The sequence below is a fragment of the Crocodylus porosus genome, unplaced genomic scaffold, assembly GCF_001723895.1.
Source record: "Crocodylus porosus isolate Cpor-Errol unplaced genomic scaffold, CroPor_comp1, whole genome shotgun sequence".
Taxonomy (NCBI): domain Eukaryota; kingdom Metazoa; phylum Chordata; order Crocodylia; family Crocodylidae; genus Crocodylus; species Crocodylus porosus.
This window is the reverse complement of record NW_017728906.1, coordinates 85,855,312-85,869,301: the sequence shown is the minus strand read 5'-3', so window position 1 is coordinate 85,869,301 and position 13,990 is coordinate 85,855,312. Positions and strand designations below refer to the sequence as shown.

Sequence of the window (13,990 nt, the reverse complement as noted above, 5' to 3'; positions counted from 1 at the left end):
GAAATTTCCACTCACAGCTTCAAACCGCGCATGTCAGTTTAACCTCTTCTGTACTGGCAGCACATACTCAAAAATTTCCATGACAGGGGTTGATGGCCATTTTTTTTAGTGGGAGATCCTTAGCTCTCTGGAATATGCTGCTCTACCCATGGTGCAATACAATCCCAGTTTGTTTTTATCAGTGACTATCCAACCACGAGCCATGCCTGCTACCTCAAGGTATGTAGAAAAATCTTTTAAAGCTGTGTCTGTCTGAATTGCCGATTCCCTGAATCGGCATCAAATCTTCAGATTCGGATTTGGCCAAATCGAATCAGGGACAATGATCAGAATCAACTAATCGAATCACTGTCCCTGATTCAGGCCGAATCCAAATCAAATAGGGCCTGCTTTGCACATCCCTAGAAGGATTCTCTGGAGAAATTCTACCAGGACTTTAACAACTTCCACTCCTTCATCTAACTGACTCTGGAATACTCTGCTCTGAAAAGTCATTTCTTGAACATCACTGTGACAGTTGGCAATGGCTGTATCACCACCATAATACTGGAAATCAACTGACCACCATAGGTACCTCCACACCAGCAGCTATCATCATAAGCACACCACTAGATCTATTATTTACAAATTTCTACATTACAAGCATATCTGTTTCTCATTAGCTTTAGTGCCAGCCCTTTCAGAGACCACCAGTACCTGCATGGTACTGTAGAGGAACTAAATGCAATGATGCTTCTCCTGACTGTTGCAGAATTAATCTGATTCTTGCAGCAGAGGAATGATGGCAGCTCTGAAGTCAGTGGAAAAAACAGTAAGCAAAACTCTGCTTCATTTACAAGTATCATGCAGATAAATATGAATAATGTAGACCTGAGAAGTATGGACTGTAATCCAGCAGAGTGTTTATGTACATGCTGGACCAGGGCCAATCATAAAAGAACCCAAAAAACAAAACACCAGTGACTTATTTTTAAAGCTAAACTCTTATACTATTACTCATGTTGAATACCACTACTTCACTAGTGGCCTAATGATCTCAGGGTCATTGATATTCAGTAATGTTCATTAATGTGGGGTAATTACTGCACATTTAGTTTAGTACTTGCTTAATGAAGTGCTAAGTGCGCAGTAAATACAGTTACTGTGCAGTAGCACCAGCACATGGTTTTTTAATGACACTTACTATGCAGTAGCATATTAGTGTAGTTTTAGCCTGGCACATTACTGTGCAGTGTTATTAGACTACTTTGTGTTAAGCGTCTTGTGTAGATGTGCCCTCAGTGGCATTCTCCTGGAGTAAGATACTATTTATTGTACTCAGGGTGTCTTGCTCTGGCCCTCATTTTATAATTACTTCTATCCCAGACCCTGAATTTAGTTCAATTTCAGACAAATCCTCAAACTGTCAATGTTTTCTCACAAGCATTGGGCGTTAACCAACTTCATTCACATTTATTCTTTGCTTTTACTGAGCTTCTCAAAGAAATTTTTGAACACTAATTAATTAAACCTCACAATACTCCTGGAGACAGGTATGGAGTCTCCTCTTAAAAATGGATAAACAAAGGTAGAAATTAATACACACAGGTCCCTTTCAGTAAAACACCCGCTTAACGCTAAGCACAATGATCCTCAGTTCAGCATGTAAGCAAATATTAGTCCTGTTCCCATCAACAGAAGTTAAGCACATGAGTATTTTGTAAGCACATGCTTAATTTCTTTGCTGAACTGAAGGTCACAGATAGAGGGACAGAAATAGACCACAGGAGGTCTGAAGTGCTGTGAACTAACTAACAGGCTATCTTATTCCTCTACAGTTTGGGGAGGAATTTTTTTGCCATTAGTTGGCTCACAGGCTTCCATATGCATAAACTCTCCCTTATCCCCCTGCTAAAGATATCAGTGAGGTTCTTGCCACCTATGGTCTTATTGGCATATGACTTCCTCATAAGCAAACCTATGAAAAATTGCAGTGTACACCTCCACCGAGTGTTCCCTTATTGCTACTGCTGGAAAGCATGTTTATCCTGATGCAACACTTCGTTCCTGGGAAAATGTTTGAATAGTATAATTGTTTCCAACATATTGTTCTGGCAGTCAAGATGAGCTACCACTTGGCCATAGACCCTCTTATACCATTATAAATGCTATAGGATCTCCCAAAGTGAGGTCCATGGGTAACTTATGGCCAGCGAAGTATTTGCATGCAGCCTGGAAAGAAACTTTTTCAATGGCATAGGTCCTTGACAGATTCAACTGATTGAGGCTGTAGTAATTGGCTGTTCATTAGTAAAAGATCGACAAACCTTTGTAACAGCTTTGTATTTACCTTAATTTTAACCTTGCATGTGTAAGGCATATTCTGTTAAATCTATTGACGTATTGCATCATAGATTCATTTTGTTTTATGACCCCCAGCATGATGTCATGACACCTATATAGCCTTCCATGAACAAAATTTGGGAACTCCTAACCCTAATTTTGATCTCTCAATTTTCTTAAGTCATAACCAAATAAACAGAGATTGTTTCTCCACCTTTGTTTGCCTGTTTCCCACTGACCATATCTTATCTGTTGGGGAAAAAGAATATTTCCAATGGCATCCATTAGAAACCTGTACATATAGCAGTCAACATTGCCCACAATTTTTTTCCAAACTGGATAGTTAATTTAGAAATTAGTTTAGATTATTATTTCAACTATGTATTACTGGGTACTTGTCAACAGTTTAATCTAATACATTTAGATTTTTAAAGCCAGAAAGAGCCACTAGATTGTCTAGTCCAGATGTTCTCAAACTGTGGTCTGCAAACCACCACTGATCCGTGAGCTCCAATCAGGTGGTTCCCAGAAAAGTTGTGGAACAATCAAGAATATCTGTACTTGTAAGGTAAGACTACTGATATTAAAATATGAGTTGTGTGCTTTGATTTGTAGAACAAAAAAAAAGTTTAAGCAGTCTGCCAAGACCTCTAGCAATTTTGCAGACCACTTGAAAAAGAAAAGTTTGAGAACCCCTGGTCTAATCTGATGTTGTATGTCTCAAAGGCCAGAAACTTTATTCACTCACTCCTATATATTGTATGTAATTATTTGTGGTTCCATAGTACCTTCTAAAAGCTTATTTGTTTGGCTTAAGCACACCTTCCAGAAAGGCATGTGAACATTACAAGGAATAGAGAATTTGCTACATTCATTGGCAATTTATTTCCCCTATATCTTAGTGTTCAACTTTGACTGACTGCTGGACAAACCTAACCATGTGAGGTCAATGGATGGTACATGTACTCAGAATTTGGCTCTTTATTTGTTCTTTAATTTAAAAAGTGTGGACAAGACAGATTAGATCTCACATTTGTGTAATTTGTTTAGGCAAACGGGGTCTGTAAATAGCAACTGTTATTGGTCACTGATACTAAGAATAGATTATTTGAACCCAGTAGTTACTGTGGTCAGCATTTTGTTCTCTTTTGAAGATTATTTATTCAAGAATATGCTTATGATGCAATATATGTTAATATATTCCCCTTTGCTTTTTGGGATAGAGCATGTATTCCCAGAAATCCTAAGGAAAATTTACTCTATTCCTAGAAAGGGAATGTTTATCATTAATCTATTAAAGAAGCTATTGTAAACAGAAAATAGATTATGGGTGCATTTACACATGTCACTATGGTGATATTGTTACTGAACTGTGATTTAATACTTCCAAAAGGAAATACTAAATCATGGAGGAGTAAGAGCCTGTACTGTGCCGTACGTGCAACACATGGTTATTTTTAGAAGCTACTTTGCTGTAGCGGTGTCCTATACCAGGGGAGTGTGTTGCTATGGTGAAGTCGCTGCTGCATCACAGTTCTTGCCAATGGACACTACATCGCTGTAGTGCATTGCTACGGTGCCATAGCGTCATGTGTAGATGTGCCCTATGAGAAATATCTGAAGGTGGCTTTTCACCAAATGGTCATAATTGTCCTGATTTTTTCTTTTCAGATGATTGGAGCCAAAGAAAACAAACAGTGAAACAACATCATTGCTAAGCCCATGTACCACTGAGCGATGTGTATACAGGTGTCTACCACAGCACAAGGAAAAAATACACAGGAGTAGAAAAGTGATTAACAATTGCAAATTTATTTGATGGAACAGTATACTCTAGACAAGTGAGTCGCTTACAATAGACAAGGGGCCAGATCCTATTCTACCTATTAGGTGCCTAAGTGGTTTTAGGCACCTAAGTACAATCCTATTCCATCCTATTTTGTCTTTGAAAAACTATTAACGTAAGGTAGGGTTTCTTTTTCTTCCTTGCTGCTTTTTGTTATTTATTAGTGTGATAGCTAAGATGATGCCATATTTTAAAAGTAGATGTATTAACGGTTTTTCAAAAGGTCAAGCAGGGTGGAATAGGATCACATTTGGGTGTCTTAGTGAATTTATCACTTAATAAGTGGAATAGGATTCAGCCCAAATAGTTCAAGAGGAGGTTTCTTTTCCTTGTATAAATCAGGTCTGATTATGGGCTAAGCAGTCACCCTGTTAACTTCATGCTCCATGGAAATCTGAAAGAAATTAGCTCATGTTAGCATTACAGTCTGTGTTGTGCTCTTGAGCTGTAATATTAAAAGAAATTCAGTTATGTTATTTGGATCACCAAACTAGAAATGAACTGGCACAAACTTCTAGCCATTCAAATAATAATGGAAACCAGAAAGTTTAGGATAAATATCTTAAGTGTAGTATGCTGATCCGAACCGGCGAAGTCAGCACTCGTATACAAATCCTTCTTCCCTACATAATTCTTTCTTTCATCACCATGATCTACCTCCATTTCATAGCCTTCCTTCTCAAGTGTTGAGGTGTAGAGTGTTTACCTTATACCCCACTCAGTTAACGCCTTTCAGGATGCACTGTTCAGTGGCAGGAGGCCATCGTACTTCATAAATTATAGTTCAGTCCTAGCACTTAGCTTGGATTACAAAAAAGACCTGGTTGGCTCTATGCACAGGGTGAAATTCACCCAAAATATTTAAATTATGCTCATAAGTTGACTATAGTTAAACCTTGTCTAGGTGCAGTCCATTTCCCTTGTTTCTGTTGTTCAGCTGGTTAGTTTTTGTTTTGGAAGATCAGCTTGCAAACTTCTATAAAAATTAATAGTCCTGGGACAGATTTTGGAAACATTAGGAATCCACAGATCAGGGGTTCACATACAAACAGGAGTGGTCTTGCTTTTATTCAGCACCTTATTATGCACCACACTGTATGAATCAGGTTCTCTTTTGCACAAGCCTCTTTTCCTCCTTAAACAGATTAACACTGAAGACTCATTTTTGTATCCACAACCATCACTAGACGCAGAGTAAATTATTCTGATATTGCAAGGAGAAAAGTAACAATGTCTGCATTTAGAAAAATGGGGGAGACATCACAGATACATGCCTTCCTTTCAAGATGAATATCTACTATGTTTTTCACCAGTACCATGCAATTATCATTATCATGATGTATATACCCCAACACTGAGCCAGTCATGCAAAGCTATTTTAAAACCTTTGTCGTTGTTCACGCATCCACACCTACTGTTTGTTACTGTAGTTCATCTAAAATTAGGTTCTAATCCTGATGTCAAAGGAATGCAGAGATCCACACCAGCTCATTCTAATATGTTTGAGCAGCTTTAGATTGTAAATATATTAGGGCAAAATTTTGTTTTATTAGTGTTTAATTCATAATTTTGTTCTTCCTTGAATAAATCCATTGAGTGCCAGATTACATGAGACAGAAATGTAGTTACATAGGGTGAAGCACCTAACATGCTTTTTGGGTTCTGTGCAAATATTTCCAAGTGTGGAATAGGAAAACAAAAGGATTTTTGTTTTACATTGCTAACCTCTCTTTAAAGAGCACGACAACTCATTCATGATGAACCCTTTAAAGAAACAGATCAAACCTCATTAGTTGTCTATATCCACAATGTGGACTGCAAGCTGGGTCCCTGTAAGATGCCCAGTACCTGTATAGAGCAACTAGTAATGCCCAGGCCTAGGTTTGCAACAAGATATAAATAAGTCCTTCTGTCTCAAAGACTCTTCTATTTGTTGATTAAACATTGTAAACATCACCTTCTGGATGGCCTACATTCCACCATCTTCAATAGTCCTTCCATTTCGAGGCTGAAAATGTAATATTTAAATAATCATATTGAAGCACAGATGTCATATAAAATACATTGAAATGTGTCTCTCCTAGTACATTTAAGATGGTTGAGAAATCTTACAATTTTGTCTCAAATGGATAATGTGTTGAATGAAGATGGTGTTTTTAAATAGTGTGGATGAGGTGATTTGCCACAGTGTTGGATATGTTTGCTGAGCTTCTGCACCTAGAGATAAAAGCCTGGCTGACTGAATTCTCATTCAGCATCTTGGCCCTAGTTTCACCAGATAAACAGGCCTAGCTCTACACATATGAGTAGTTCGACTGAAATTACTCGGGATGCTGGTATATTTTTAAAGCATGTGTTTAAGTACCCTGCTGAATCAGGTTCCCTTGTTAACTAAATTTTCTTGCTGTCTTGATGGAGGCTTGTGAAAACCAGTTGCATTAATTCAGTCTAGGTAACAACAGCATCAGCAATATATTCACCTTGGACGAAGAAGCAACAGTCCAATGAGAAAGAAATGAGCTAGAGATTATTTTCATCATTTCCAATTTTGCTTCTGGTATTTCATTTTCTTGTGCATTATATACTATCACCCACTGGGCATGCTGTCTGAACTGTTTGAACGGTGTTCTTATATTTGTCTAATAAATTAGTATTAGCACTTTAAACAGAGTTGAGGGTGGAAACCTCTAGGTAGAACAGCTCTGGGGGTACCATTTGAAGAATCAGCCAATGTACCAGAATGTCCATTACTGTCCAGAATCTCACTGTCCTTCCTGGTTCTTTGGTCTAATCACAAGGATGTATGACAGTATGGACATGCATGCCATTTGGAATCATTTTTAAAAGGGGAACCTTTCAAAAGGGCAGCAGCTGGCACCTCTAATTATGTGTGGACAAGCCAGGCATTATACTAATATAGCAAAACCATTTCAACTTCCATAAAACTTTGATAAATCTGTATGCGTGGCTTGTTCACATGTAACAGCTACTGCCCTTTTGAAACAGCTCCATATGTACGTGTGTCCGTACCCTGCACTTTCTAAGAGATGACTATGTGGCTATAGAATGAGGGCCACAAGAATTTCTAATGAAAATAGCTCTATATTCTTTCATACAGATAGTACAGAACTGAATAAGAGATGGGAAAAGAAAGTGAAAAATAAGTTACCCTAAAAAGAAAAAAGGGTCGTCCCATGGTACCAGGACTATCCTGTAAATTAAAACACAGACCATTAACACAATATTGGAAATGATAATTTCATGGATATACCAATAAGTCTCAGCATCGTTTTGTCAATGTATCAGTAATTCAGGAACCTTTTCAACAGCATGCAAATAGCTGCATGCCAATAGTCTTTGATGCCCATTCTGCTGAGGTACTGATTAAATATTAATACCCACAGGTTATTGTCAAGAACCATCCATTTTCTGTGATGTAAATATATTCAGTTCTGGTATTTTAATATGGTCCTGCAAGGGTTTAGAAAAAGTGAAGGTAGCTTTAGAAGTGATAGATAATATTCTAGAAGCAAAGTGAGCTACTTTAGTACAACTATAGTCTTGACCATTTAAAAAAATCCCCCACTTGTTTCTTATGTTAGTGTACCTTCTTTGTAAACTCTGCAGTAGCAATTTGTTCCTGCAAGGTGATAGTGCATATTAGTTTTAATGAATCCTTCCATTCATGAGATTTATTTTGATTTCTCATAATCATCAGCACTGGAGGATTAATCAGGCTGCTCCAATTCAGTTTATTGGAAGAGAGAGTATTAAATACAAACACAGATAGGAATTGTAACAGCATATCAAAGTTGATGCATTTAAGTATTGCTATAACCAACTGTTAGCAAACTGCATGCTGCTTTCACTTTAGTTCAAAACTACACCATCATGCTCTTGAGGACAACGCAGTACTGGAATTGAGGAAAACAGTGGGAACACCATTCACCCAGTTGCAAAGCAATGATTTGTTAAAATATGGGTACTCCCCACCTTTCATATTTTCATCAGTTTTTAATCTGATTACAGCTGCTTCACCTGCTCTCTGCTCATGCTGCACTTGTTCTTTAGGAGATTATTCATTTTGGGCTGAATTCTGCATCACCGAAGTCACTGGAAGTTGCACCACTGACTTCAGGGGGAGCAAGAAAAAACCCTGTCAGTCAGGGCTAGAACCTGTAATCTGTTGGGGGTGGGAGGGCTGATCAGATTGTAAAACTGGGGCTGGAATGGGAAGAGCCAGTGCATTCTTATCAGCAGAGGTGAATGGAAGCAGCAACTACACTGCTGAATGGGTGCAGTTATCATGGGGAGGTTTTAAAGATGGGTAAGTAAAATGTAGATGAGAGTAAAAGAGAGGACATGGCACAGGGAAAAGACAGAAAGAGAAAGAGTAAAGGAGAGGAACTGACATTTATATAAAACCTGAGGAGAAGGGAAGGCAAATTGGAGCATAGGGCATAAGGCAAAGGGACTTCCCCTTGTTAACTGTTCTCAATTCGAGCATTAAGACAATGATTTACAATTGACATGCACTGTTGGTGCCATACAATACTATGGAAGAACAAGTGCATACTGGATCAAGGAATCTTTTCGTTCTTCCCTCTGAGAGCTTTGGAGCAAGGCGCATTAAAGGATGCAGAAGGGAAGACTACAATAAAAAAATATTGTGAACACTAGGTTTGTAATAAAATGATCACTGAACATGAAACATTCAAACACTCTGGCTCAGTGGTCTAGAGAGCCTAGGGGTCCCAAGAGCTCGACTAATATTTTTTTATATATGTGAATTTATTCTGGAGAGGAACCAAGGCAAAATATGAGCATTTTAGCAGCACTTTGTCATTTTATTAGGTGGAATTTTCAAAGAAGTCTATTGTGGTTATGGAACTAAGTTCAGCTGATCCTCAGTGAGGTTTGGGTGTGTAACTCCATTACGATCCTTTGAATATGCCAGCTGTAAGACATATGCAAAACAGTTCTACTTAGTTCTTTAAGAAATATTCCACAACTCAGGTGGAATTTTAGCCCTGTGACTTCAGTGGGAGTGCGTCATTGCCTTTAGTGGGGTCTGGATTCTATCCCTTTCATTAAAACACTCTCTTAATGTTTTAATCTAATTTTGATCTAAATTAGATTAAGCCCCTCAATTTCCCAAAAAATAAAGCCCTAGGACTATGTAAGGATATCCAGCTCCACCTGAAATCAAAAGGATGTGTGCCAGTTTCTACTATAGCTAATTTAGCATATTGTGTCCATGGTGTTCAGAAAAAATCCTAAGCTTTCGGGACAGCTGAAGAAAGGGATATTCATATCACAAATAGGTGTGTACAAGGCTTCTTCCACCTTTGAACCTAATCTTGTATCCTAACCATTCTTAAAGCATCCAATATGGGCCTGAAATACTAGAGACCCTGACACAAACTGCTACATGAAAAAATACTATATGAAATTATCTTTCAGCCTGGAACAATGATTATGATTACCTAGCATGAACCACTTCAGGACTATTGCAGGACAATAGTCTTACCAGCGCTATCCAGATGATTTTGGAAGGCTTCTAATGAGCGATCTGCAGGTTACGCTAATGTTACTTTAAATATATTTACTAGATAAGCAGAACCCAAGGGTTGTTTTTTTCCCTTCTTTCTTATTTTCAATAGAAAACAATGTAAGTATTATGCTTTTTAGTAATTAAATAATAGGATTAAAATTATAATAAAATCAAGGAATTGGCAAGAAGGTGGCTAGAGGATCTCATCAGAGCACTCCCTGTAATTAAAGACATTACTCATGATCTGAGACATACTGTCCAAAACAGACTTCATGGCAACATCTTTCTCTTTTCTAGCCAAAGTCAATCATATATAAACAAGGTCCAAAAGATTCTGGGACTTCTGTAGGTATGTTTCTTGAATAGCAAGAATTATACAGTTATATCAGGTGAGAAGTAGCTCTAAGCCTGCTACTGACATTGGTAGCAGATGGTATGAATTAAGGGAAGTCACTATGTCATAGCCATGAACCTCAAGCACAGAAACAGCCCCACTAAAAATCAGTGGAGCAGTTCATAAATGTTTAACTTGGGCATGGAAATAATGTATCTTGCTGTCCCACAGCCTAGTGAGTATGTTGTTAACACATTTAAGCCTGTGCTACACAAAAGTGATGATGATGTTAAAATACTGACCCCATTTTTAAGTGGATATGCTGAATCTTGAGCTCTTGAGTAGTGAAATAAAAACTGCATAAAAAGAGCAAATTTAGTAAATAGCTTTATGGAATCCAAGAGTGAATGTTATGTACAAATTACTACCAGGAAGCAATACTTACTCTTTTATATATTTCCTCGCTATTTTCCTAGTAAAGATAATGATGATGATAGAGTGTTTAACTCTATTTGGCTGGAGAGAAGTGCTGAGAAATTTTTTTAAAGTAAAAAAAAAAAAAAAAGTCATTAGATCTTACCTCAGCTATCTGCATGCTATTAAATATGGAGTTACAAAGATCCATAAAAGAACTGGAGATCTAAAAGACAAATAATATTTTAACACACATTTATATTTGTGGCTGGGTGGATTTGACTTAAATCAAGATTTAAATCAGTAGTCAGGAAGCCTCAATTTAATCATTATTTTCTACAAAAATTGCATTCTTGTTGTTTGATGTAACTTTTGTTCAAGGCTACAGAAATAGGCTTCAGGATAGCCAGCATATGTTCTACATTTCTCTTTAGCTCAATGTTGGGAACTTTGGCTATGACAATTCCATCTATTTTGTCATGATTTTGTTCACAAATTGTCACTAGATTAAGTTCTCAATATATCATTCAAAACAGTCAACTACTGAGTTCCATTGCACACCTTGTGGGAGAGTTAATTTGGTTCCTCCTACTTTCTTCAGAGCAGCTGCTGCAAGGTGGTTATTACGGAAGTATTTTGCAATTTCAACAAAATTCTGCTCAAAATGTTTCTCTTTTGTTTCTACTGCCTCTCCCTCCTTGCATTTATCTCCAGACTGTTCCTTTTAGCCCAGATCTACACCACCCCCAACAATCCTTTATTCATTTAAATTCTTGAAATGTTGCACTTTTAGAGACAGGTAAGGTCTTGACTCTGTATACACATAACTTGCAGAGAGACAATAGAGGGATGGGTGTGTAATCTCAGGTCTGTTATCTCTTATCTCCATATACTTCTGTTAACAAGGATGTCATCTTGAGCCACAAATCCACAGTTTGAGAACTGAAACAGCATCACAGAGATGCTTAGTTTAATGGGATGCTTAATGGGATCTTCTAGACTAAGCACTAAGTCCCATTGGGTAGAGTGGTTTTATTTAATCTTTACTAATTTATAGAGAAGCCTCTAGGAACCCCATAAAATTGGGTCCCTAATATATTCCATGGCCTGTTGTGACCCATTTATAGAACTTTTCTAAAAAATTACATGACTATATTGTCTCAAATAGTATATAATTAGAAGGTATAATCCCTATTCCATGATGATATCTTTGAGCTTTAATATATCTTAAATTAAAACTATTTTATATAGGTTTATTTTTTTTAAAAGATTAACAAAAAATAAAAAAATACAATTAAATAAAAAAAATCTGATTTTTTTTAATTTAAAAAAATTGTTGATTTTTATCCATCCTGATTTATGGTATGTTTTTGCATATGACTCTAGAGGTAACACCTGATTTGTCTTTCATTTTAATAAATGATTCTGTTGAAGCCCATAGCATTACAACTAAGGTCAGACAGTGGGATTATGAATACTGGAGCTGTTATCAGATATAACTAATGTATTTTATCAGGTAAAAAGTGATAGAATGTTGTTAATATTATCAACCAAGCCACATATTGCCCACAAAGCAAGCAGAATTACATAGGAGGTATTTAAAATGGAAAGAGGCTTAGAAAGCCATTGACAAGAAGATTTCAATCTATACTCCATTTCACCTATCATTGCTCTTCCATGTTGTCAGAGGTTGTTCACAGTGGTGCAGACCTAAGCTCCACTAAAGTGGATGGGAGTCATTTAATTAATCTCAGGTTATTCTGAATTGGGCTCCCCCCTGTGCCCTGTTTATACTATATCTGATCAGGAACAATTTGCCTGTAGGACAAGTTAGAAAACTTCTAGCTCGGTCATGTACAGAGACAACAACTATTTTGGAGTCCAATATGAAGTCTATTGAAGCCAGTAGATAAATCTGCAATGACTTCAATGGTCAAGATTCAATAAAGCAACACAGCAAAGATGAGAGTGAAAACCTGACACCATGTGAAGTCAACAGGAATTCTGATGTTGACAGGGCTTGGATTTGTATGTATTATTCCCACTAAATAAGAAACATGGCAATCTCCAGTGGAAGTGTTGGGGGGTGGGGAGGGTCTTTCCTCTACTACATTGCACCTGGACAACAGATTTAGTATGCATTTTCCAGTAAGGACCCCAAGGTGAAGAATTCAGTACAAATGACTGGACTTTCATTATACCAGCTGCTATAATAAGTAGAGATTTTTTCTGCCCTTGTCAGGAGAAGAAATCTCATGAGTTTGATTTCACATTGAATTTCAGGGGGGCTATACAGCTGAATCAAGTTGTTCACCTTCTTAGTTGCCTGCATGCTCTGGACCAGATGAACCATTTAGAGAGGAGACAGCAGTTTTACTGAACAATGCAGGCAGCCCAGGGAAAAGGACCGGGCAGTAGGTTGCTTAACAAATCTATTGTTATCAGTATAGCAACAGTGAGAATAAGAGGATGAAGTTATATAGGCAAGGAAAATAGACCATAAGGCAGCAGAAACATTGAGCAACACCTCAGAGGAGACTTAAAGAGGCATTTATACTCTCATAGAATCATAGAAAATTAGGACTGGAAGGGGCATCTAGGGGTCATCTTGTGTAATCCCCTGCTCATGGCAGGATCATCCCTACCCACACTATCCCATACATGTTCTTGACTAATCTACTCCTCAAACCTACACAATCCACCCTGTCAGACAACTCTAAGTCACATTGTCCAAAGACCCCAAAGCACTTTATCCTGCCACAGGTAAAGCAGAAGGGAGGGGGGAGGGGAAGCTATCTGTACCCCACCACTGCTGGGACTGTTAAAATGCATAATATCTAAAGTACATAGAAGAATGTGGGCCAGTGTATTAGAAAGCCCATTTACCTGGCGTTGGTTGAGCTCTGTCCATTGACTGAAACACAGTGCCAGTTGCTTAAAAATAAATCAAATAAGTTAGCATGTGCTTACACGTTTGCCATTGTGTTTCACGTGGAGGTGTTACTCCCAGCCCAGTGGTTCTCAAGCAGAGTGCCCCAGCCCCAATAGAACTGCAGAATATGAGGGTTGGAAGGGACCTCAGGAGATCATCTGACATAGGTGACTGATAGGGGGTGCATGGGGGTGCACATGCCCCCCCAGTGGGGCTAGTGCCCCCCTGATGGCCAACACTGATGCTGTTGGTAGGGCTGGTGCCTCCCCCCGCCCCAACAGGGCCACTGCCATCAGCAGCTGCTGTGGGTGCCCCCCAGATTCAGGAGGCACCAGTCATTCATGTTATCTGGCCCAACCTCCTGCTCAAAGCAGGACCATGCCTAGAATCTCATCCCCACCAAGACTTTAGCTATCCAGGACTTAAAAACCTCTAAAGACGGAGATTCCATAACTTCTCTGGGTAGCCTGTTCAGTGCTTTACTGCTCTCCTAATGAATCCTAATTAGCAATCTTAATGCCATTAGACTGCTTCTCCTGGGAAGGGCCAGAGCAGTCAATCTCACAAGTTCACTTTCACACTAAAGTC

The 13,990-nt window shown here is 38.2% G+C and overlaps 1 protein-coding gene across 2 annotated transcripts; it reads right to left on the bottom strand.

Moving 5' to 3' along the window:
• Positions 1–4,114: 4,114 nt before the first annotated feature.
• On the bottom strand, positions 4,115–13,434 carry NMS (neuromedin S). 2 transcript variants are annotated; one of them, XM_019529508.1, is made up of 8 exons: positions 13,357–13,434; positions 10,637–10,696; positions 10,502–10,528; positions 10,359–10,412; positions 7,776–7,808; positions 7,338–7,379; positions 6,126–6,176; positions 4,115–4,562 (listed from the first exon to the last, which is right to left on the bottom strand). In XM_019529508.1, the coding sequence occupies exons 2-7, from the start codon at positions 10,679–10,681 to the stop codon at positions 6,138–6,140; spliced, it is 240 nt and encodes a 79-aa protein (XP_019385053.1). In that variant the 5' UTR covers positions 10,682–10,696; positions 13,357–13,434; the 3' UTR covers positions 4,115–4,562; positions 6,126–6,137. The 2 variants fall into 2 exon arrangements, with proteins under 2 accessions (XP_019385053.1, XP_019385054.1); XM_019529509.1 differs by lacking the exon at positions 13,357–13,434 and adding an exon at positions 11,032–11,068.
• Between the last annotated feature and the right edge of the window lie 556 nt (positions 13,435–13,990).